Here is a 25,393-nt window from a genome sequence, read left to right as displayed (position 1 = left end):
CTATTGTACCCCACGGAGATAATGTAACAATGATTCTGCGCTTTAACTTTAATAAAAGGTTTTACCTATGGAAACTAGGTTCCAACTATAACTATCTACTGGTGACCGCCAGTAGATAATATATATATAAATCAATCATAAGAGGTGCTTTTTACAGCGCACCTCCTGAACTCAAATATTTAAAAGTGCTCTCCTATGTAGTAATAAAGTAAAAGGAGGGTCTGAAACAAAATGTTTGCCTAGGATCACACAATATGGACAAGCAGAGAAGCTGCTATTTATTGTAGGTTATCTGATTTTACATTTTGAAATTCAGTAAAGTGTATCTATACTGAAGTTCAAAATGTAAAATCAGATAACCTACAATAAATAGCAGCTTCTCTGCTTGTCAATATTGTGTGATCCCAGGCAAACATTTTGTTTTAGACCCTCCTTTTACTTTATTATTATATAGGAGAGCACTTTTAAATATTTGAGTTCAGGAGGTGCGCTGTAAAAAGCACCTCATGTGATTGATTTAATAGACAGTAATGTTGCTCCATCTATATAAGAATCTAGGCCACATTTAGAGTTTAGCAAACAGAGGTTCTCGCACACAGGCAGCAGATATCAACACACTCAAAACATAAAAGTCCTCATTAAGTTGTCGGTCAGAAACTCTTCCGACCGACACCGTCTAGTATTCGTTCCGACTGACTCATATTCAGCAGGTCCTCTCGACCGATTATGATGGTTCCGAACACAGTTAGGAAAGTCTCCCATTTACTTCAATGGGAGCCAGTGTTCTGCACGACAACACAGGCTCTCATTGAAAAAAGGGGTGGCTGCGGAAAACCTTGCACCCTGTCACAGGCACACCATAATGCCTGCCACATTGTGCATGGTTTTAAAGGGGGGGTCCCTTGGGTACCCCCACCGACCCCAACCGTAGGCCTCGGGGTCAAGGGGGTCAGGGTCTGCTACGGGCCCCCAAAGTCAGTTTCCGACAGCCGTTCCGTGTCAGACAGACCGATTCCAAAATAATGTCTGAATCCGACTTCGTAATATGTCAGTCAGAAACGTGGTCCATAGAGCTGTACTATTCGGCTTTGATCGACTTGGAGTCTCCGAATGCCGGTCGGGACCGAATCAGACTGACCGACGGTTACCTTTCCATCGTAATCGGTCAGTTGGAAATGTTTCAGAGTCTGTTGGAAAGGCTCCGACGCAGTTTAGGAGAATCCAACTACCTTTCAGAGCCTTTCCGACCGACATCGTAATAAGGCCCATAATGTCACCAAAAACACAAGAACGCACTCGTAGAATGAATTAGCACTCTGGAATGATTTAAGTGGCCGATGTGGAAGGAGTGTGGTAAATTCTAGACCTCAGTAGAGCTATTTTTATATGGTTCATATCTGGCATATTCTCTTTTTAATTACTTTTTAAAAATCTTAATTGTTTTGTATTAACATTCGTTCAGCACTTTAACACATTGTGGTGGTGAAGTCAATACATGAAAAAAATTGTCACGTGTTTCCAATGAATCAAAAGATACAATATTTTATGAAGTAATTCCATTTCTGAATATATTCACACTAAAGACGTTCACTCTACTGGGATATAAAAACAGTATCGTGGTTAAGCAATTCGCAGTTATTGTCACCAAACTGGAGTAAACTTACTTATTCTGTTTTGTCTGGCCCAACCAGATTAGGCCCATTCCCCCTATTTCTTGTTACCTCATCTTAAGTGGGACGGACAGCGATGGGTTTTTATTAAGCCGACATCTTGTTCGGAGTTCAAACTTGCAAAACAGACATAACATCCCGAATTGAACAACTACTGACCTGAATTGGGCAGGACCCAGGACTTACCAGACCTCATTGCCTGCTCAGTGTTATTCCCACTTGAATATCGTCAGGTCTGACTCGCCGACCTAGGGAACATTGTGGGGTGCTGAGCCTTCTAATTATTTGAATCGTGTGGTAAGCTCTGCATTGCTTGGAATTCTGATCCCTGAGCAAACTGGAGTTTGCAGAGGGATCATAATTTTACAGCCCACTGGAAATAGAAAGCAGTAAGAGGGATAAAGCAAGGACTTAGAGCATAAAAACTTAAAACAGAAGTGTGCTTCAATATTTCAGTGTAAGTGTTGACTGGGTTAATTTAAGGATTGGTGAAACAGATAGGATTTAGAATGGTCCCAGAAGGGGAGAAGGGTACATAACTGGACATTATATGACGTCTCTCACACCAGTAAAAAAGTTTTGTTAGGTACGAGCATCACTTGACACCATGTCTCACATAAATACTCTAACAATGAGCCCTTTTCCCAAACCTTCCCTCCATGGAGAAGTGTGACTTACTCCTAGGAGCTCAAGCCAAATATAGTTACACCTACTAACAGAACTTCTTGGGAATCAGCCCCATAGGACCCTGTTGAATGTTCCAACATGTCATGTTTTCTTGCCAGCGAATATGTCAATACAGGCAGTCACCAGGCGTTAGGGTGGTTGCATTTACAGTACCTGGGCTGTACCAGCCAGTTGTGGGGTTTCTGACAAGTACTTGTTCAAGGGACTCCTTTGGTGGCTGTAAGGAAGGCACTGTTGGAAACAGATTTATAAATTATTAATATGTAAATAGGATAGTGTCCTAAAGAGATTACTGTAAATAATCACATTCAAAACCAACATGATTGTAATTCTTGGTCATGCAACACGTATGTAGCACCTGCACATTACCTTTCTAATAGTGCATCGCTTGGGTGACTTTGTCGTACTTTAATATTCGGGACCGCGTAGGGGACAGGGCCCTACCCCTGTCTATCTTGGTATTAGCGAACCGCAAATGGTAAATGCGGCATGTACGAGTGCTTTATATACCGTTCTAGCTATGAATGCACTGTGTACACGCTATTCTGCTTCACTACGCGGGTTCCATTTTGGAAGCAGTGGCCATCTTGTCATTGCCCTCACATAGGCTATAATGGAGTAAATACGGGCCTCACAGTACATGGGCTTTCCCTCTGACTTCTCTGTGACCTGGGCAGCTGGCTCTGCTGCCCCAGGTCAAACCGGTCTCACGAGCTCCCCTTCCTCCGTCCACCTGTGATTAGCATCAGGGCTTGACCCGTCATAAAACCCTTTCATTCTATACAATCCCCCGGCTAATCTCTTCCACACCTGCTTGTTCCTGCTTTATGACTTGTTTCCCAAAACAGGAGATGCTCATGTTTATTGGGGGGTCTATTGACATACAATGTGGGATCTGAACCTTACTGTGTAAATCATTGTGGGCTGGCCGAACTGGAATGTGGGATGGTCATCATGACTCTGCTTTTTCGTTTGTAATGTATACTTGTAATGGCCATATCGTAAACCAAGGAATGTGTGCCTGGAGCATGATATTTTGTACTTAAGGAGAAGTTCGTTCCTATGATTTTCAGCAGTCTCCTGAGAACATACACGCTGTTGTACTTCTAGGATACCTGTCATTGGTCTGCAGCCAATAAACAAATCTTTGACTTCACCCAGAAGACTCTGTGTTTCTGTAGGTCTGGAACAGGGTGAACCCAGAAGTCATAGGGTGTGTGCCCCTGCACCGCTGGGTCTAAAATACCCAGTACTTCAGTTTGGCGCCCAACTCGGGACGATTTCAGCGGTACCAGTCCAAGCCAGAGGTTCGTGAGGAGCTTCGTGTGGAAATTCCGGAGGAAGGCCGCCACTTCATCGACCCCTGCATGTCGACGTGGTCCGAAAGTCTTTTCTGCGAGGTTCTCCGCGTCCCAACGGCTACGAAGGACTGCTGCCCTGATTAATCGACCTGTTTTGGACCCTTGACGAGTTTTGAGAGAGCGAAACAATCGAGAGAGTCTTCTGGTGACGCCATCGATCAGCAATATTCAGTTAAGTATAAGTGGAGCGTCTCCCGTTTGTTTTTGGTATCCTTCGGGATCGTTTGATTTGGTAATTTGGTACTTTGGAGTTTGCAAACGCCAAAACCAGAGGACTCGTGTATTCACGAGAATATCGTAATCGATAATCCTTTGACGTTTGGATCTAGACTAGTGAGCAAAGATGCCTGGTTCTGGACTATTTGGTAGATTATTCTGTTTGGGTTGTGGAAAAGATTTCCAGCTAGAGGAATCATGTCCGGTTCCTCCGGTTGGAACTCCAACTTATGAGCTCTATGTAAAACATGGCGTAGGCCCCATTGCATATAACGAAGTGTGGATCCACTACACCAGGAAAGATGGTGTTTTAAAATGGCCCCAAAATGGTAGTTTTGATACCGATATTTTAGATAATTTGGAAATTAAATTGTTTAAGAAGAAAGCCCGGCCGGCGATGTTTGACTCTTTCCGCTTATGGCGAAAGGAAGCCAAACAAAAGGAAATTAAGCTAGCAAAAAAGAATAAGAGAGAGAGAGGTATGTCAATGAAGAGGAGCAAATGAATGAGCAATTGCACAGGCAGCGTAAGTTAGGGATTGACAAATGTTACCCAGCTTTGCCACATTCTAAGCAGAATGAGTTAGAAGAAAAGGAGAAAGATCCCCTGATGTCACATCTGTTGAGTTCGCCACCCCCGTATGCTCAAACTGCCACGGCGCCTCCCCAGCTTGTAAATATGCCGCCTCCAGTGCATATACTGCAAGCCTTGCCGCAACCGCCAGTTGCTTTGCAGCCAGTTCCTATCCCTGTAGCGCAGCCCTCTCAAGGGCCGCCAGTTGTGCTTCCAACTGCCCCCGCACTTCCTGCGACTTTGCCTAATCCAGCAGCTGCCTCCCCTAACACTCTTCCTTCCACCACTCCAGTACCTGTCTCTACATCCTCTTTTCTTCCCTCTGTTTTTCCCCCTGTTCTCGCCTCAGCTTCTCCTTCGGCGCGACAGCGCTTAGCTAATGTGGTTACTACATTAATGTCTCCTCTCTTTGAGTCGTCTGGTGCGACTCCTGGTTTACAGCGTAAGCAGTTGCGCAGCCAATTGCCTAACCCCGATGAGAAAAAGGTAATAGATAACATGGCGCGTAGATGGATCGTTTTTCCTTCACTGTATAATGTGGAATCAGTTGTCAACGTTTTCCATCAATGGGATGCCCCAAAACAGAGATATGTGTTTGATAAAATGTGCGAAATTCTCTGTGAAGAATTGGAGGATAGTGGTAAAAATCCGAACCCGCAGGAGTTGTGTAGAGTGAGGTTCGATTTTGGAACTGGTATAATTGTGGACCGCGAAGTAGATAAAGCAGTTGCGGTTGTATTGTCCTTCAGGAATGATGATTGTCAACAATCATTGTTTGAACAAGATGTCCTTGTGGGGAAAAGGGCGAAAGCGCGACAATACCCTATGAGAGAAGTTCCCCCGGTATGGAAGGAAGCGGTTGCAGCTGTCGGTGGTAACCCCGCTGTGGCAGCGCATTTCCAGCGTGTTTGGGTGCATGTTCCATGGAAGCGCTCTGAGGTGTTAGCGCTTAAGCAGTCCTTGCCTGATCCCCGTAAGAACCCAGCAGGTTATTATAAAGAGTTGTCACAGACGGCAGGGTCATGCATTATGAATCTGGCCGACATAGACATGTTGTTTGGTAATGTTGTTCCACAGCCTCTATGGGGATCAATTCGTAATGTAGATCACAATGCAGAATTAGGGGATACATGGGCTAACATTGTTGCTGCTGATGCTAGACAAACTGGTGGTGCGAAACCAGAACCTTTAGTAGCTGAATTGCCTGGTAGAATCATCACGTATATGAAGACAATAATGCCTGCGATGCGCGTAAATTGGGACAAGTTATCTGCATGCAAGCAGAAGAAAGATGAGACAGTGTCAGACTTCTTTACTAGGTTTGAAGAAACATTTATTGACCACAGTGGGCAGGATATGAGTACTGAGGGTGGCCAACGGCTGTTTGTGGATAAGTTTGTGCAGAATTTACTTCCTGACCTGTGTAAAAAGTTAAAAGATTCAGAAAGTTCTTGGGCTGTTTCTTCTTCAGCGCAAATACTGGCTACTGCACAGTATTATGAAAACAGAGATAAGGACGAGAAAGATAGAACAGAGAAGAAAACGAAGGAACTAAAGACAAAGGTCCTTTTACAGCAGGCCTATCCGCCACATGGAGGTCAGAATAATTATAGGCAACCCCAAGGTGTCTATCACCAACCCCAACAGTTTCAGAACAATCAGCAAATGAACGGGTATTACCAACCACGTGTCCCTGTAGGTCCCAACCAATGTTCATACTGTAAAGAGGAAGGTCATTTTAAATATAGTTGCCCTAAATTAATGCAGCGGAACGGTAATATGTATGGCGCAAGAGGTAGAGGTGGTCAGCAAGAACCTAGAGGCAGAGGGCGTGGAAGTGTTCCCCAGAACGCGCGTCCTCTGCCGCCTCAAAGTACCATCAATAGCTTTGATCAGCAAGCTAACGCGAATAGTAATACGGCCCAGTATTATAATAATGATTACTATGCAGAGGACGATGATGCAGAGAATAATGATTACTAGGACAGCCGTAGACAGAGAGAGGGAGTTGTTTCAGTGCCAGTGGATCAGAGTGGACCGTATGTTGAGGTGACTACAGCAAATGTAACGGAGCCTTTTCTGCTAGACACTGGTGCTGCAAAGAGTTCAATCATGCATTCAAAACTCCCTGGCGCACCTTTGTCTGGCGATATAAATGTTTCAGTAGGTTTTTCTGGCGCCCCAGTTAGGAACCCGATTTCCAGTCCCATGTCACTTTCTGTTGGACCTTGCGAGCTGAAAGCACCCCTAATCCTGACAACAGGTTGTGGTGAGAATTTGCTGGGATTAGATTTGTTAAAAAGATTGCACGCTACACTGTATTGTTCTCCTTCAGGAGTACAACTTACATTAGGCAAAAAAGTGATCTCCCCAATGTATCTGTCTAAAAATACAATGCCACCTGAATTGTCATCCCTTCCGGATGCCCTTTGGGCTACTGGTCCCAATGATGTGGGCCTCTTGGAGATACCGCCATATGTGGTGACTTTAAAGGCTAATGTCAGACTGCCACGTATTCCCCAGTACAAGATCTCTAATGAAGGGCAGAAAGCATTGTTAGACATTGTCAGCGACTTGATTAATAAGGGTGTGATTGAAGAGACAAGAGGCAACGTTTGCAATAGTCCGATTTTACCTGTCTTAAAACGAACGGATCCTTCACAGCCACCTGTTTACAGGTTTGTGATTGATCTTAGAGAGGTTAATAAGATTGTTGTGCCACAGTTTCCGGTTGTCCCCGATATAACTGCCTCATTAACAATGATTCCAGCCTCTGCTGCATGGTTTTCAGTGATCGATTTAAAGAATGCTTTCTTTAGTATCCCAATTGCAGAAGAGAGCAGAGACATTTTTGGTTTTAGTCTGGGAGGCCGAAGCTTCCGCTTCAAATGCGCTCCCCAGGGCTACTGTGAGAGTCCATCCATATACAGTCAGGCTTTGAAAGCGCAGCTTGATGCACTTGTTTTACCTAGTGGCGCTATCATGATTCAGTACGTGGACGATTTACTAATCGCCGCGGATACTGAAAAGATTTGTAAAGAAGCCACATTGTCACTGTTGCGCCATTTATCCGCTTTCCATCACAAAGTGTCTCTCTCTAAGCTGCAATATTGTCGACAAGAAGTGACCTACTTAGGTCATCTCTTATCGAAGGAGGGAAGGAAACTGACCCCACAAAGAATTCAAGCCATTGCACAGTTGAGTGTGCCAAAAACACAGAGAGAAGTACGTGCTTTCTTGGGCATCACTTCATACTGTAGGCATTGGATCCCTAGTTTTTCTTTATTGGCAAAACCTTTGTTAGCCTTAACATGCAAAGACACACCGAATCCTATCCCATGGTCTGAAGAGTGCCAGAAAAGTTTTGTGGAATTGCGTAATGCATTATGTTCAGCACCTGTGTTGGGTACTCCCGACTACAGTAAGCCTTTTACATTGTATGTTCACGAGAAAGATGGATGTGCGTTGTCAGTGTTAACACAGCCTTTTGGTGACAGACCGCGCCCATGCGCATATTTTTCATCAACCTTGGACCCTGTAGCGAGGGCATTGCCAAGCTGTCTGAGAGCGACAGCTGCTGCAGCGATGTCTATCCGACAATCTGCTGGTTTGGTAATGGACAATACATTGATTGTTATGGTTCCACACGCTGTAGACACATTATTAAATAGGACCAAGACACAACACTTGACTAGTGCGCGGCTATCAGGTTATGAACTTACACTGTTAGCTAACCACATACACATAAAGAGATGCAATACGCTGAATCCAGCCACATTGTTGCCAATTCCAGCAGACTCAGATGAGATTGAGCAACATGATTGTCTGTTCAGGACAGAAGAAGAGACGAAAGGGAGAGTAGATCTAAAAGATACTCCCCTGACTGAGTGTGATGGCACTTTATGGGTAGATGGTTCATGTTTCAAGCTCCCTAATGGTGACACGACTGCTGCATATGCTATCACGACTTTGCACACGGTCGTGGAAACTGCACGAGTGCCACATAATTCGGACCAAGCAGCGGAATTAATCGCCCTCACGAGAGCATGTGTGTTGTCTGAAGGAATGAGAGTGAACATATACACAGATAGCCAGTACGCCTTTGGCGTGGCTCATAATTTTGGGCGACTGTGGAAGGAGCGTGGGTTCCTGACGTCGCATGGAGCTAAAATTCAGAATGGCAAGTTGGTGAATGATCTCCTTGAGTCACTGACCCTACCGTTGCAAGTTGCGATCATGAAATGCAGTGCGCACAGGAAAGTCACAGATGATGTTGGACGTGGGAATGCGTTTGCTGATGAGACCGCGAAAGAAACAGCACAGAATGTGAAGACTAGAATGTATGTTGCAGGTCCCGCAAGATGGGTTAATGATGTGGGAATGTGTGAGAACACAATAGAGAGTGTGAAGTCGCTTCAAGCTGAAGCCACAGAGGAAGAGTTAAGCAAGTGGAGAGAAAGTATGGGTAAGTTGGATGAGAATGGTTGTTGGATTGATCTGACAGAACATAGGCGATGGTTGTTGCCTGATGCATATGTGCTTCCAGTGGTTACTATGGCACATGGAATGGCACATATCAGTACGAAAGGTATATGCAAGTTGTTGGCTCCAGTATGGCAGAATGCTGGGATTCCCAAGTGTGCAGAGAATGTGGTCAAGAATTGCATAGTATGCTTGAAGTACAACCCTGGTAGGGGAACCCCAACTCCAGCTGGTCACTTTGCACCCCCATCATGTCCATTTGAAGTTTTGCAGCTGGACTTTATTCACATGGAAAGATGCAACAACCTGAAATATGTACTGGTGGTTGTTTGTGCCTTCTCAAAATGGATAGAGGCTTATCCTCTGAAAGATAACACTGCCCTATCCACAGCCAAAGCCCTTGTGAAGGAGTTCTTCCCTAGGTTTGGGATGCCAAGAATGGTGTGGTGTGATAACGGAAGTGAATTTGTGGGTAAAGTAATGAAGAATGTATGTGAAGGGCTAGGGATAAAGCAGAAGTTCCATGCTGCAAATCACCCCCAATCAGCTGGATTAGTAGAACGCTACAATGGAGCCTTAATGCTCAAGCTGGCCAAAATCCAGGCGAGCACCGGTCTTAAATGGCCTGACGCTCTGCCTTTAGCACTCTTGTCCACCAGAATGACCATACACTCACGAGTGGGACTTAGCCCTTATGAGGTCGTCTTTGGCCGCCCGGCTAATGTATGGGGCGTGCCAAGACCGGCGAAATTTAGTGAGATAGAACATCCAGTACTGCTCGATTACCTGTATGATTTGACTGTTAAACTGCGTGTTTTGCACCAACAGGTACATGATACTCTTCCCCAAGCCTCTGAACCTCCTGGACACCCTATCAACCCTGGTACGTGGGTGCTAGTCCGAAATTTCCAGCGTAAGAGCAACGACGAGCCTCGCTGGATCGGCCCTCATCTTGTTCTTCTTTCGACAAGATCAGCAGTGCGAGTGAAAGGGAAGAAGCACTGGATTCATGGTACCCACTGCAAAGTAGTCCCCTTGCCTCTGCCATATGACCAGTGGGTCAAGGAGGGTATCGCCGACTCAGAGACAGACATTGTACCTCGTTTTGTACCATTCAGTGACGCACGCTTAAGAGACACAGTTTCAGACCAAGAGAGTGACAATATTCTGCAGGAAGCTGTGCCACCATCAAATCGACTGGACACCACTGAGCCTGAACTTTTGTTTCAAGACCAAACAGCATCTGGCCGTCTCCGCTATAATTTGAGACCAAGGCCCATGGACAAATAAAGATTTCCTCACTATTTCTTTTTTGACATTTTTTGCTCTCCCATCTGAAGGACTTTCTTGATTTTTGTTTTTCGAACCACCATCCGGGTTCTGCCGCAGGGTCGCGGTGCCAAGACTTTGGGGTACAGGCCGAAGACGCTAGGTCAACGGTTATGGTTGGTCTAGGGCGTTTCCCTGGACTGGCAGGCGTGCCCCTCAGCAGAAGAAACTCATCCACCGCGAGCGGCCCGAGTAGAGGATGGAGTTTTTTAAGATGGAGAGACCGATTGAGGAAATGAACTTTAACGCAAGGATGTGTAAAATTATGAAAAGTAAATGTTTTGTCTTTTTGTGCCTTTTTACACTGTGTAGCATAACAATGTTTATTGTAGGATTTGTGTTTTTCTCCGCTCAAAAGCCCATTGCACCCACTGAACAGCCTATACCTCTTTCTACTGCCTCCTCTCACTCTTTTCACCCTTTGCCTGAGCATGAACAGACCAGACGATCAGAGTTCGTAAATAACTCGTTTATCCAGCTCTTGCACCAGCACCAACTAGTAATGAATACGACCAATTGCTGGGTGTGTGGGTTAATGCCACATACCATTAACAAGGGTATTCCCTACCTGGTGTTGCCGTATAGTTACAATGGATCGTCATGGGCATTCCAAACCATGTTTCTCTATGCTCTAGATACATACTCCCCTCGCCAACCGCGTTCCATCAGACCTATCACCAATAATAAGGCTTTGATGAAAGGAGTTGCCGATATGAGTAGGGATATTGATGCATACTCATCCATTCCCAAAGAAGAGCTGAGACCTTATGTAGGATGGAACGCGACGGGGTATAGTATTAGTCTGGGTGAAAGACAGCGAAAAATCTCATCTCCAATCTGGGTCGTACCCCACATGGGTCGGTTCTGCTTACAGGGTAATGGTCAGAATCCTAGAGCTCAACTGGGAAGGAGTGACTGTACTGAAACGTACACCTTCCCATCACAGTTTTCCCCTGCGTTTTTGGCTGCCAAGGGCACCTATTTCATCTGTCATGACCGAGCATATACATGGCTGCCCCCTGATTTCTCGGGCACATGTTATATTGCGAACTTGCTACCGCCGACATTTACTGCCGCCTCTGACTATCACAAGACCAGAGTTGTGAGAGGTGTGATTAGTAAGGAGGACACTGCCGGTCAGGAAGCAGGAGACTTCTTCTTGGGTTTCCTGCCGTTTTGGGGACCTATGGTCAATAGTAGGAACCTGAGACAGCTGACACGTGTGGTTGAATCCACTGTCAATGTAACGGCTGGTGCCCTTAGTAATCTGACGGCTGAGCTCCAAGCGGATCGCCTTATGACTCTGCAGAACCGCATGGTTCTAGACGTTATTCTTGCAGACCGCGGTGGGGTATGCAAGGTCATCCAATCCAGTTGCTGCATTTTCATACCAGATAATGCTCCAACAGTGTATCAAGCCATCTCCAAGCTCCATAAAATATCTGAAGCCATACACGTGGATAAGGGAGATTGGTCACTGGTGGGGTGGTTCTGGGAATTGATATCTGCCTGGGGTTGGAAAGTTCTGATGGTCATTGGAATGATCTTAGCCATTCTTTTCCTGTTCTGTCTGTGTATACAGTGTGCTCCCGCGATATGTGGCCTCTGTACTACCTTATGTGTAAGGAAACCTGTATCGAGGGACGAACTAAGTAATAGGATGATGCTACAGCAACATCTCCATGACTTTGCGGACATTGACCTAGACTCGGATTAAGATGAGTATAGTGATTGCCTATGTAAGGGCAAAAGGAGGGTCTGTCGTACTTTAATATTTGGGACCGCGTAGGGGACAGGGCCCTACCCCTGTCTATCTTGGTATTAGCGAACCGCAAATGGTAAATGCGGCATGTACGAGTGCTTTATATACCGTTCTAGCTATGAATGCACTGTGTACACGCTATTCTGCTTCACTACGCGGGTTCCATTTTGGAAGCAGTGGCCATCTTGTCATTGCCCTCACATAGGCTATAATGGAGTAAATACGGGCCTCACAGTACATGGGCTTTCCCTCTGACTTCTCTGTGACCTGGGCAGCTGGCTCTGCTGCCCCAGGTCAAACCGGTCTCACGAGCTCCCCTTCCTCCGTCCACCTGTGATTAGCATCAGGGCTTGACCCGTCATAAAACCCTTTCATTCTATACAATCCCCCGGCTAATCTCTTCCACACCTGCTTGTTCCTGCTTTATGACTTGTTTCCCAAAACAGGAGATGCTCATGTTTATTGGGGGGTCTATTGACATACAATGTGGGATCTGAACCTTACTGTGTAAATCATTGTGGGCTGGCCGAACTGGAATGTGGGATGGTCATCATGACTCTGCTTTTTCGTTTGTAATGTATACTTGTAATGGCCATATCGTAAACCAAGGAATGTGTGCCTGGAGCATGATATTTTGTACTTAAGGAGAAGTTCGTTCCTATGATTTTCAGCAGTCTCCTGAGAACATACACGCTGTTGTACTTCTAGGATACCTGTCATTGGTCTGCAGCCAATAAACAAATCTTTGACTTCACCCAGAAGACTCTGTGTTTCTGTAGGTCTGGAACAGGGTGAACCCAGAAGTCATAGGGTGTGTGCCCCTGCACCGCTGGGTCTAAAATACCCAGTACTTCAACTTCTGTGGATCACAATCAACGCAACTAGACCAACTTGCATAGAGTTGGACACCTTCATGCTTCCTACCAAAAGGCATATCACATTGTCCCTCTTCTATCCCCACCCCATCTCAGGATGGATCTGGTTATGAAACAGTAGCTTGGTTCCTAATTTTTACAGTAGAGGTCCTAAATGGCTGCATGCAATGGTCTGCTGAGCTTTCCTACTAACAGTTTACATTCCTCAACAGATGTTGGAGAAGAATTTCAGAAGATACTAGAATTAAAGGTTGGAAGAGTGGAGAAAAACAGCCAATAAAGCTAAGAAATTGGCTGCCACTACAAGCAACACGCTTCAAGCATGGCTCATTCCCTGTCCTGCCCTGTTCCACTCCTGGCTACAATGACAGATTGATTCAAGCTTGCACCAGCAGAGGTTCAATACGAGCAGGCATCCAGCTCTCCAAGACTAGCACATCACAAAAACAGAAACTTCAGACGTGGAGGAGATAGAGAAAGAAGGAAAACTGAAACTATTGGGATTGGTCAGGGGTCTCCAGGTGAATCTATGAAGAACACTATAAATATTCCTCCGATATGAAAGCAGATGCCTAGCAACTGCAGTTGTTATAAGCAGTTTGCTTTCATACTAATTGCATCTGATTTTACTCCCACGCTTTCGTTCCCTCTTAGGATACCCCTTGGTCCTTCATGTGCTACCACCACTCTGACTTTCATCCTGTGATATCCCTTTGCTACAATGACTTACAGCTTCACCAGTGCTGCAGAGTTCTTCTCTACTGTTAGACCTGTCAGCCTTAGGGTGGTCCTCATGCAAACGTTTTGCCCTTTGCCCTCCACTTGTGCTAAAATTTGTTTTTGTTGGCCTTAGGACTCTGGCACTGGTTAGTAGTGGTAAAGTGCACAAAGTGCTTACATCCCTAAACATGGTAAAATTGGCTTACACCTGACTGGCATATTTAATTTACTTATGAGCTCCTTGTAGAGTGGTATACCATATACCTAAGGCCTGTAAATTAAATGCTACTACAGGGCCTGCAGCACCTATTTTGCAACCCACTTAAGTAGCCTCTTCAGGCTCCAATGGCAGTTCCAGTTCTGCCATTGGAGCCTGAATCCAGTTTTAAACTGCCAAATTAACTTGGCAAAATAAACCACTTGCCAAGCCGTAACCCCCTTTTTATTACAAATAAGTCACCCGCAAGCCCTTTTCCCAAACCTTCCCTCCATGGAGAAGTGTGACTTACTCCTAGGAGCTCAAGCCAAATATAGTTACACCTACTAACAGAACTTCTTGGGAATCAGCCCCATAGGACCCTGTTGAATGTTCCAACATGTCATGTTTTCTTGCCAGCGAATATGTCAATACAGGCAGTCACCAGGCGTTAGGGTGGTTGCATTTACAGTACCTGGGCTGTACCAGCCAGTTGTGGGGTTTCTGACAAGTACTTGTTCAAGGGACTCCTTTGGTGGCTGTAAGGAAGGCACTGTTGGAAACAGATTTATAAATTATTAATATGTAAATAGGATAGTGTCCTAAAGAGATTACTGTAAATAATCACATTCAAAACCAACATGATTGTAATTCTTGGTCATGCAACACGTATGTAGCACCTGCACATTACCTTTCTAATAGTGCATCGCTTGGGTGACTTCTGTGGATCACAATCAACGCAACTAGACCAACTTGCATAGAGTTGGACACCTTCATGCTTCCTACCAAAAGGCATATCACATTGTCCCTCTTCCCTCCCCACCGCATCTCAGGATGGATCTGGTTATGAAACAGTAGCTTGGTTCCTAATTCTTACAGTAGAGGTCCTAAATGGCTGCATGCAATGGTCTGCTGAGCTTTCCTACTAACAGTTTACATTCCTCAACAGATGTTGGAGAAGAATTTCAGAAGATACTAGAATTAAAGGTTGGAAGAGTGGAGAAAAACAGCCAATAAAGCTAAGAAATTGGCTGCCACTACAAGCAACACGCTTCAAGCATGGCTCATTCCCTGTCCTGCCCTGTTCCACTCCTGGCTACAATGACAGATTGATTCAAGCTTGCACCAGCAGAGGTTCAATACGAGCAGGCGTCCAGCTCTCCAAGACTAGCACATCACAAAAACAGAAACTTCAGACGTGGAGGAGATAGAGAAAGAAGGAAAACTGAAACTATTGGGATTGGTCAGGGGTCTCCAGGTGAATCTATGAAGAACACTATAAATATTCCTCCGATATGAAAGCAGATGCCTAGCAACTGCAGTTGTTATAAGCTGTTTGCTTTCATACTAATTGCATCTGATTTTACTCCCACGCTTTCGTTCCCTCTTAGGATACCCCTTGGTCCTTCATGTGCTACCACCACTCTGACTTTCATCCTGTGATATCCCTTTGCTACAATGACTTACAGCTTCACCAGTGCTGCAGAGTTCTTCTCTACTGTTAGACCTGTCAGCCTTAGGGTGGTCCTCATGCAAACGTTTTGCCCTTTGCCCTCCACTTGTGCTAAAATTCGTTTTTGTTGGCCTTAGGACTCTGGCACTGGTTAGTAGTGGTAAAGTGCACAAAGTGCTTACATCCCTAAACATGGTAAAATTGGCTTACACCTGACTGGCATATTTAATTTACTTATGAGCCTTTTGTAGAGTGGTATACCATATACCTAGGGCCTGTAAATTAAATGCTACTACAGGGCCTACAGCACCTATTTTGCAACCCACTTAAGCAGCCTCTTCAGGCTCCAATGGCAGTTCCAGTTCTGCCATTGGAGCCTGAATCCAGTTTTAAACTGCCAAATTAACTTGGCAAAATAAACCACTTGCCAAGCCGTAACCCCCTTTTTATTACAAATAAGTCACCCACAAGGTAGGCCTTAGATAGCCCATAAGCCAGGATGCATTATAATTAAAAGCTTGGACATGTTCTTTTAAGTTTTACATGTCCTGTTAGTGAAAATATCTAAATAGTTTTGGATTGTTTGTTTTGGGGCTAGTCACAGGGCACATCATCGCCTCACCGTGTAAGCTTATATTTGTTGTGAGTGACTCTAGTTAGAGTGAGTCACTGTGGCTCAAGCTTACTGTCGCTCTCTTTTAACAGATTAGTTGTGCTCCCCTCCTGTAGCTTGTCATGCTGTGCCATACTGTTGTCCTGGGAGTCCAGTTCAGGTTTTCTAGCAACTAACCTACTGGAGCAAGTGTTTTTTCTCTCTTGCCTCCTCACCCCCTTTTTGTCCTCGAGCTTAGGCTCTCTTCACTTTCTTCAAGTCTTTACTGTAAGTGAATGAACCTTCAAGAAGAGAAGTATGGCTAAATGCAAAGGTTGTGTTAACAGGTCTCAGATGCAGTTATGAATACAAATAATTGAAACTGAGGCCTAGCGCTCATGGTAAGATCCAGAATGAAAATTAAAGATTCTCACTAAACAGAATATTTAAAAGTAGGCACTATCAGCCACAGAATCTAGCGAAATGGATTTGGAGTTTTTGGGTGAGCACTGAGATCAATATTACATGGTTGGTAGCTTTGGTTTCTGAGATCAGCTCTCGCTACAGACCAGAGGGCAGAAAGAAAGTTGTTTACTTGAGATATGATAATTATCAAAGGGGCTTCGGTTGGCATGTTCATGCAGTGGAAGATTTTCTACATCCATCCTCATATGTATGATGCATTCTGAAATATTGGCTAGGTTGTGCTGCTGTTCTGTCACCGAGGCACTGTTGTGGGAGACTAGCCCATGTGAAGCTTTGGAGGCAAAAATGGAGCAAATGCTTTATGTACCATTGTTAGTAATTATTGTTGTTTGTGCAATACCGTTTTTCAAAGAAAAACTGGGTATCCATATACATAAAAACACCCTCTCAATTCAGTGTTGTGAGAAATTGGGTCTTTGGATCTGGTCGAGCAGGAAATTGGAATACTGGTTGATTAGGGTGTGAGCCTTGGTCAAGTAGAAACGACAATCCGTGTCAGAGTGAGGCACAAGTCAACCCTAAATTAACCTGTACTCAACCCTCTGGTAGCTTGCCACAAAACAGTCATGCTTAACTTAAAGGCAATGTGTAAAGAATTGCGTAACCTTTCAAACAGTAATAAAGTGATAAACACCCAAAAAGGAGCCCACATCAAGTTAGAAAATAGAGTTCTTTAAAAAAAATAAACAAGACTAAAATGACAAATATCCAATCGGAAGAACCAGAGATATGCAGGTTGAAATATTTTTGTGAAAAAAGAGCCAAAAAACACAAACTGCCAACTGTAGATATCTGCTTGTGCCAAACCAGTACAAAGTCACAAGTTCAGGCCGACTGCAATGAAGCATGGGCTGGCTACCGGGACCCAGTTAGGCTCGCTGAACAAATACCTTTACTCCAGGTATGCGTAACATTGTGGGGGTCCACGTCAAATCAGGTGTCATGCAGCCAAAGCGATGTGTTAGTTCCAAGATGCAGTGAGCCTGCAGTGCGAGGTCCTGTATCGTCGTCAAGGATCCCGTTGACAAGGGCATGCGATGGAAAGGCTGGCATCGAGGATGCGGCGTGGAGTCAGGGCGATGCGTTTGTTCTGAGGAGCTGCGAGGCAGTGATGTGGAGACAGTCGGCAAGGTTGCCGTCGATGAGGGGTGTGAGGGCCTGCGCCGAGGATGTGAAGCGCAATAACAGTTTTGATGAGGCTGTGGGCCGGAATGCACACAAAAGAGGAGATGCATTGGTTCCACTGGGTCCACAGAGACTGGCAAATCACCTTAGTCTCACTTCCAAGGGTACAGGACAGGGGTGGCACCATTTGGCAGGTTAGACTCACAGATGGCAGAGTCACGGTGCTGGGTCGAGGTTGTTGGCGAATTCTGTACCTGAGGCTCAAGCTAGGAGGCCAGCCAACTAGCCCTTGGAATTCCTCTGGGTTCCTGGGTTCAACAGATGCAAGTCCAGTCCTTCTCACCCAGGCAAGAAGGCAGCAGACAGCAGGTCAGCATGTCAGGGCATCAGCCCAGCAGAGTGGTAGTCCTTTCAGCAGCACAGCAGTCCTTCTTCCTGTTAGAGCATCAACAGGTCCAGATGTGTACTGAAGAGGTGCTGCCTGAGATCCAATATTTATATCTATTGACTTTCCTCTGAAAGGTAGGAGAATCTTCTAGAGGCTTCCCTTTCAAGTCCCCAGGCATTCTGCTTTCCCTGTCCTAGCTCCCGACTAAATACAAGGGGTAGGCACTTGAACTGCACTAACGATGAAAGGGGTAAAAGGGGTGCAAGTAGGCGGCTGCATCTGAACCAGATGAGACTCTGTACTTACCAATTACTGTGTCAATGACCCGCGCAGAGTCCTTTTCGATCCTCCCTAGACAGAAATAGAAAGAAGAAACAATGATAAAACCAACACTAAACAAAAACAGACTCACGCTTTTCCTACTGGAAGAAGGACAGAGGGGAGCAAGACGAAAGTCAGACAAAGAGGAAACAGAAGAAGGATAATATGAGGAGGAGGGCATACAAGGAGACAAGGAAAAGAGAATAGGAAGTTCATAGGTGGCAGGAGGGGAACCAAAACTCTCTGATTGTTACAGGCAGATCAGCGCAGGAACAAGGAAACCGAGAGATATGCTGGAGTTGAGTAGACCAGGAATCAGCACCCGAACTTGTAACCACGGAATGATGCGAAGTAGAAGGAGACATGGGGAGGCTACCGCTCCAGCCACAGTGCCACCCAAGAGTCAGAGGGCCAGAGAGGTGCCCGGCCCTACCCACACTCACCAGCAAGCTTGGCTTGACCAGGTTAGTGGAGAAGGGTGGAGGGAGGGGGAGATTTTGGAGGGTAGATTGGCAAGTTAATTTTTTTCCCTTCTTTCAATATTCAAGTTTTGGAAAAAAGAAATTGTATTTTTTTACAAACCCCTCCCCCTTAACCTGAGGGCTTCCTTCCCCTTTTACATTCAAATTGTCCACAAGATATACAGAGAATGGATCAATCATTAGATAAACATACAAATTCATAATCGACTTGCTACCTGTACCAAACAAGCACTTAAAACTAATTTTGGTTTCGAAATTTAGAAAAGGCTTATCGCCTGACCTCCTGGGTCCCACCCTCTCACCTGGTAAACAGAGTTTCCCCTGAGACTCCTTTGCATAACTAGTTAATTACCCAGCCACTGAGAGGAGCCCAAATTTTACTTCCCCTCTTCTTTGCTTGTCTGCCTTTCCTAGCATACACAGCCTTCTCCAAATTGTGGCCTACTAATAGCCGGTTCAACCATTGATGGAACGACAGGGGGTTCGGATCTAGCCAAGCCGATGCTATAGTCAGCCTGAAATAAGCCATTGCAACTGCAAAGAAACGTTCTTCCTTGGCTATCCATCCCTCATTTTGCACTCCCAATAAGATAAGGCTTGGAGTCAGGCTGACTTTTCTCTCTAGTTTATATTCATGAAAACAGGTAATTTCATCCTTTAAAGGGCTCAAGGCATTACACGTGGCGAATATATGCACTATATCCGCACCAAAAATGGAACAGCAAGGACAGCTCGTACCTCTGCCCCCACCCCCACTCTGCTATCCTAGCGGGCTGTAGTATAACATAAATCAGGTCTTGAAGATTTGAGCTTGCAAATTAGCTGACATAAGAACAGATTGCGAGAGATCGAAAGCTTTATAAAACTCCGATTTCGAGATCAACACTTTCTCTTGCCATTTTAGCAAAAACTTTTCAAGGTCATCTTTCATCTCTGAATTCAGAATATGGTACAATTTCCCAATTCTATTTTCGGCTAATGATGTTACTTTCTCAACCAGCTCAATTCTACCATTGCCCACCGAGCCACCCCCCTTACGCTGCAAAAAGTTGCTGGCTTGCATATATTTTAAAAAGTCTCTATGGTTAATACCAAATTTATGTCATAGCTCCTCAAATGAGACAATCGCAGTGGAGGAATAGAAAGCTCCTAGGCTTTTTAATACCTAATTGAGACTATCTTTGTATGCACTGATCCCCAAATATTAATGGCAGATTTTCATTAGTCAACAATGGTGTATAATAATTAACTCTACCTATTTTCAGCAATTTCCGTTCCCCAGCACAAACTTTATAGGCACTTAATATACACTTGAATTTAACTTTCTTGTAGTAGCTAAACTCAAGTTGTCTCCAAAAACACCCCAAGGCTTTGTTACCAATCAATAGCTCATAAATTGAAGGTATGTCCTGTAAAGATTTATTGATGTGCAAATGTCAAAGTAACATAGGGCTATAATGCAACATGGTAGCCCAATAATACAACTTTAGGTTTGGCAGTGAACACCATCCTTTGTCTTTTGGGAGCAAGAGATATTACAATGCCCTTCTAGGCTTGGAGTAGGCCCATAAAAACCTTGCGAACACAGCTTCAAGCGCCTTCAACCATTGGTTTGAAAATTCTAATGGGATTGACCTAAACAAATAAAGTATTTTAGGGAAGAAAATCATTTTGATTAAATTACACCTCCTAACAATTGTAAGATGTAAGTTATCTAGTCTTCCTAGGTCTTTTTTCATCTTTCCTATAAGAGGGTCTAGACTGTCTTTAACGATTTCGTCTACCTACGCGTTGATACTAATACCAAAATACACTGCTTTTTTTACTACTCTTATGTCCCCCATTTCTAATTTATCACTACTTGAGTCTTATCCTTATTCAACGAGTATCCAGACACCTCCCTTTCAATAGTTTTGAGAGCCATTTCAGGTTTAGACATTACCACGGCAATTTGACCCAACAGCAAAAATGAGAAACAAACTGGCCCTTAAAACATATTATAAGGGCGTTTGTGAGGGTAAGCAACACTTTTTTACCTCAAAAATTGAGGCTGCCAGCAACAGGAGTAAGGAAATCTTTAAAATTGTTAAGGAGTTTGGTGAGTATTCCATTCACCCCCACGTCTACTTGGGTTAATAATATTGCTAACTATTTCTATGATAAAATTGTTACCATCCAACAGTCTTTCACCACCCCCGCCCCTGGTTTGCAAGCTGGACTAGTCGCAGTGGGCCGGGACAGCATTGACACTAGTGAGCTCCTTACTAAATGTTCGCCTATCTCTCTCGAGAAATCTCTTGAGATTATGCATTCTTTGAAGTCCGGCTCTCCTCTATATCCGTGTCCTGCAAAAACAATGACGGGCATTGCAGAGATTATTAATCCTGCCGTCAACTTGGTTCTTAATTCCTCATTACAGCAGGGGTTGGTCCCCAGCCATTGGAAAAGGGCTAAAATTATCCCCTTGCTGAAAAAGCCTTCGGCAGACCCTAATGTTGCCGCAAACTATAGGCATATATCACTACTGCCATTCCACTCCAAAACTCTTGAGAAGTACGTCAACCTTCAACTGACGGAGTATGTAGAGGCCTACCAAATTCTCCATGATAGTCAGTCTGGTTTCAGGACCCATCTCAGCACTGAAATAGCTTTATTGGCAGTCGCTGACTCCATTAAAGAGCAATTGGACAGAGGAGAAAGTGCGGTTTTCATACTTTTAGATCTTTCCGCGGCTTTTGCGCAGATTGTCGGATTGTGGCATCAGGGGCACGGTACTGAAGTGGTTTGCTTCCTTCCTCAATGACCGCCATCAAGAAATATGGTCCCCCCCTTTTTGGGCCCCCATTGCCCCGTTGGAGGTGGGGGTCCCACAGGGGTCCATTTTGAGTTCATCCCTTTTTAACATCTATATGACTCCTCTTGCTCTTCTAGCTGAGTTGCATGGCGCTAAGATTATATTTTACGTCGATGATACATAACTGCTATTCATGCATGACACAGGTTGTGACTTCAGTAGTGAGGAGATTAACACCTGTTTATCGAAAGTTTTTTCGTGGCTGCAGTTCGACCAATTGAAATGTAACTCTGAAAAATCAGAGATAATTTTTTTCGGCTGTCCACCCTGTGATTATTGGCTCGAATGGTGGCCTTGCGACATGTCTCCCCCGGCGGCTCCAGTAACTGCTGTGAAAAATCTAGGAGTAAAATTAGACGCTTCGCTAACTATGAAGGCCCAAATTCAGACTGTGGTCGGTACATGTTTTGGCTTGATGAGAATGTTACGTAACTTTCTCCCTATGCTACCTGTAGAGCACCGGAAGACGGTAGTTCAGGCCTTGATCATCCCAAGGCTTGACTATCTCAATGTGTTATATTTGGGTCTTCCTGAGTATCTACATAACCACCTGCAGGTGGCTCAAAATGCTGTAGCCAGGGCCATTCTTATGGTGGGGCCCAGAGCACATATGTCTTCCCATCTAAATACTTTGCACTGGCTCCCAATCCGTAAGAGGATTCAATTTAAAGCACTGGTTTTTGCGTTCCGGTTCTTTCATGGCACGGGAGCCGTTTATTTGAGGAAACGGGTCCACCATTGCGTGCCCACCCGTGCCCTGAGGTCCTCTGGGCAGGCCCTTATACGTATTCCCAGCTTTGCCCGGTCTCGGGCTGGCGGGCGCTCTTTCCAAGTGCTAGCCGCCCACCTGTGGAATAGTTTGCCCCCTTATCTTAAGATGGTTCAGAACCTGCTTTCTTTCAGGAGACAGTTGAAAACTTGGCTTTTTTAAACACTAGGCCCTGCCTTGCTCTAGTGTGCGGGCTTCAGATCCCTGATTCCTCTGTTCCCTTGGTCCAGCAGCGCCGGGACACTCCTTGGAGTAGCCGCACGCTTTATAAGCTCCAATTTTCATTTCATTTCAATGTCATCCACATACGCTAAGATTTTTGTCTCGTATCCTTGTACTACAACTGGCGGGATTGCTGAGTTTAGCTCTAATTTCCGTATCAGCGGGTCTATAGACAGTGTAAACAGCAAGGGAGAGCAGGGACACCCTTGCCGTGTCCTGCATGTGATCTCTATATTTTCTGATAAATCACCAGCGACAAAAATATTAGCTCCTGGTTTGTAGTATAGGGCCTTGACTGCTTGTACAAACTCTGACCCAATGCCCATGATCTGCATCGTCTGCCAGAGAAAGTGACAGGAAACCCTATCGAAGGCTTTTTCTGCATCCAATAAGAACAGAGTCATATGGTCCCCTGACACTTGTACTGCATCAAACAGTGTGATCACTCTTCTAATATGATATGTCATATCTCGCCCTGCAATAAAGCCATGTTGACGACTGGACACTATTTGTGGCATGACCTGCGCCAACCATGTAGCTAAAATCTCAGAAAAAACATTTGCATCCCCGTTCAGTGTTATTGGTCTGTATGAACTAAGATCAACCGCTGTTTTTTTTTTTTTTAGAAAAACAACCATTTTTGCCATAGTCCAAGATTCTGGAGAGGGGTCTCTATAAATTTTGTTCAGTAAATTGGTCAAATGTTCGTTTATTTGGGGTGCAAACTTTCTATAAAATTCCACTGGGATCACGTCGGGCCCTGCGGCCTTACCTGCAGCCTTACCGGCTAATGCTGTTTCAATTTTGTTCCAACTTATTTCCCCTTCCAGGGACTCTCTATCTTCTGAGGACAATTTTCTTACCGGTACTCATCTTAAATAATCGTCTATTTGATCTGAGCTAGCTATTGTACTCTCAGTATACAGCTGTTGATAATATGTCCTAAAAGCTTCTCTGACAAACTCAATACTCTTTCTATTGCCTCATCTGGGCTGTTAGATTGACCAAGAGTTTTGGAAGCCAACTTATATGTTGTAGCTAAAGACAGAACAGTAATTATTAGTTTATCCTAGGGCATAATTATGTAAGTCTAGATCAAGGGAGCAGGATGCAGCAGGAATGAGAGGGAGTCAATCGTTATCTTTCAATTGCAAAGCAGAGGGAGAAATGTTAACAGAATATAGGTTCTGCTGAGATGGCAAATCATTAAGTTAACAACTTAAGACAGAACTACAAAGACTCATAACTATCACCATAGAGCTGGTGTTCAATCGGTGACCCACCAGGACTCTGATGAACATTAGTCGTAACCACGCCCAGTCCTCTAACTTCCACACTATTTTTCCTTCACACATCTCCCCCTCTCCTTGCCTGAGAAGGAGAACCATACACTCCCCTAAGGCCCCTCCATGCCTATTAGACTGAACGATTGACTATCTGACAGTGACATTTGTGCACTCCTTCTTACTTAAAACTCTACAAACTTAGTTGATGTGGACACTCAGGGCCAAATTCAAACTATTTTTGTGAATTCACAAAGAGAACCTAGGCACAACACCAGAGTCATAAACAAAGCTAATCTTAAGCATATTACCATTAAGGTTGGGTGGAGCTGGCGTAGTGCCTCTACGCGTACCTCCACGGAGTTTGAAAAAAACTCTGTGGAGCTACACATAGCTCCGCTCTGCTCCCTCCTCGCTCCCCCCTCCTCTCAAATGGTTTAAAAATGCTAAAAAGAAGGCACTTACCTGTGTTTCTGCCACCTCCCCTGCCTGGCTGCTCTTCTTCCCGTTCCTCGCTGCCTCGCGTCTGTCTTCATTAAAAAACTACCTTGTACGTCTTGCATGTGCACATGCGCACACGCAAGACATACAACGTAGTGATTTTTTTAATGAAAAAGGACGCGAGAGGAGCAGGAAGGAAAGCGGCCAGGCAGGGGTGGCGGCACCAGATATCACTGACCTAATTCTTACACATGAGCTCGACCTCTTAATCCTGACCAAAACATGGCTAAATTATTCCTCTACTGGACTTACTAGTCCTCCCTAGTCACAACATCACTAGATTAGATAGAGCTAAGAGACCAGATGTTGGCGTTGCCTGCCTTACCGTAACAATCCCTTGAAACAGGTATACACAGTTGCTCTGTTCTCTTGCGAATACCTTGCATTGATATTGCAAAAAACAACAACCACTTTGCAAACTTCACGAAATCTACCATACACCGGGTGACAACCTCACATTCATTGAACACATCATGGAAATCATCTCAACCGATGCTGGACATCAAGACACCCAGATCTTCCTTGGAGACTTCAACCTACATGACCAAGTCCTACATAGAATAAGGGTGCAACCTTGGACCTAATCATTGTGAAGGTAGACAACATCCACCTTGAATCTATCATCCCCTGCGACTGGACAGACCACCACCGCATCACCTTCTGCGTCACTGATGCTGTGAGTCCAAAAAATGCAAAGGAAACAATTGATGGACAGAATGCTGAACAATGCACACATTCACCCCCAGTCACAAGGATCTGGGTTTAATACATCATTTTTTGCTCCCACGCCACCCCAGTTTGGACCCAGCCATATCCAAATCAGTCTTGACCCTGTTCCTTATAGGAACAGTCCAGCCCAAACTGCCAAGCCAAGTCCTCCTTGGGCCGAAAACAAGCATCCTGGGACCAGTTTCGGGGCATCACCCCTCATCAGCCAGGCTAGCTTGAATCCAGTAAAAGAAACAATTGATAGACGGAATGCTCAACAATGCAAACTTTCACCTCCAGTCACAAGGATCTGGGTTTAATCTATCATTCTTTTGCTC

At 44.8% G+C, this 25,393-nt stretch overlaps 1 protein-coding gene across 3 annotated transcripts in view; it reads right to left on the bottom strand.

Annotated features, from left to right (window-relative positions):
• Positions 1-25,393, bottom strand: part of LOC146862826 (uncharacterized) — a 354,446-nt gene that overhangs the window by 141,809 nt on the left and 187,244 nt on the right. For 2 of the 3 annotated variants that reach the window (XM_085643304.1, XM_085643306.1), the window contains exons 14-16: positions 18,222-18,266; positions 14,347-14,424; positions 2,511-2,588 (exon numbers count right to left, since the gene is read on the bottom strand). In XM_085643304.1, the coding sequence (XP_085499430.1) occupies positions 2,511-2,588; positions 14,347-14,424; positions 18,222-18,266 (201 nt within the window). The remainder of the gene's footprint in view (positions 1-2,510; positions 2,589-14,346; positions 14,425-18,221; positions 18,267-25,393) is intronic. The other variant, XM_085643305.1, reaches the window with a different exon arrangement.

The sequence above is a fragment of the Triturus cristatus genome, chromosome 2_2, assembly GCF_964204655.1.
Source record: "Triturus cristatus chromosome 2_2, aTriCri1.1, whole genome shotgun sequence".
NCBI lineage: Eukaryota > Metazoa > Chordata > Amphibia > Caudata > Salamandridae > Triturus > Triturus cristatus.
This window is presented reverse-complemented; position numbering and strand designations above follow the sequence as displayed.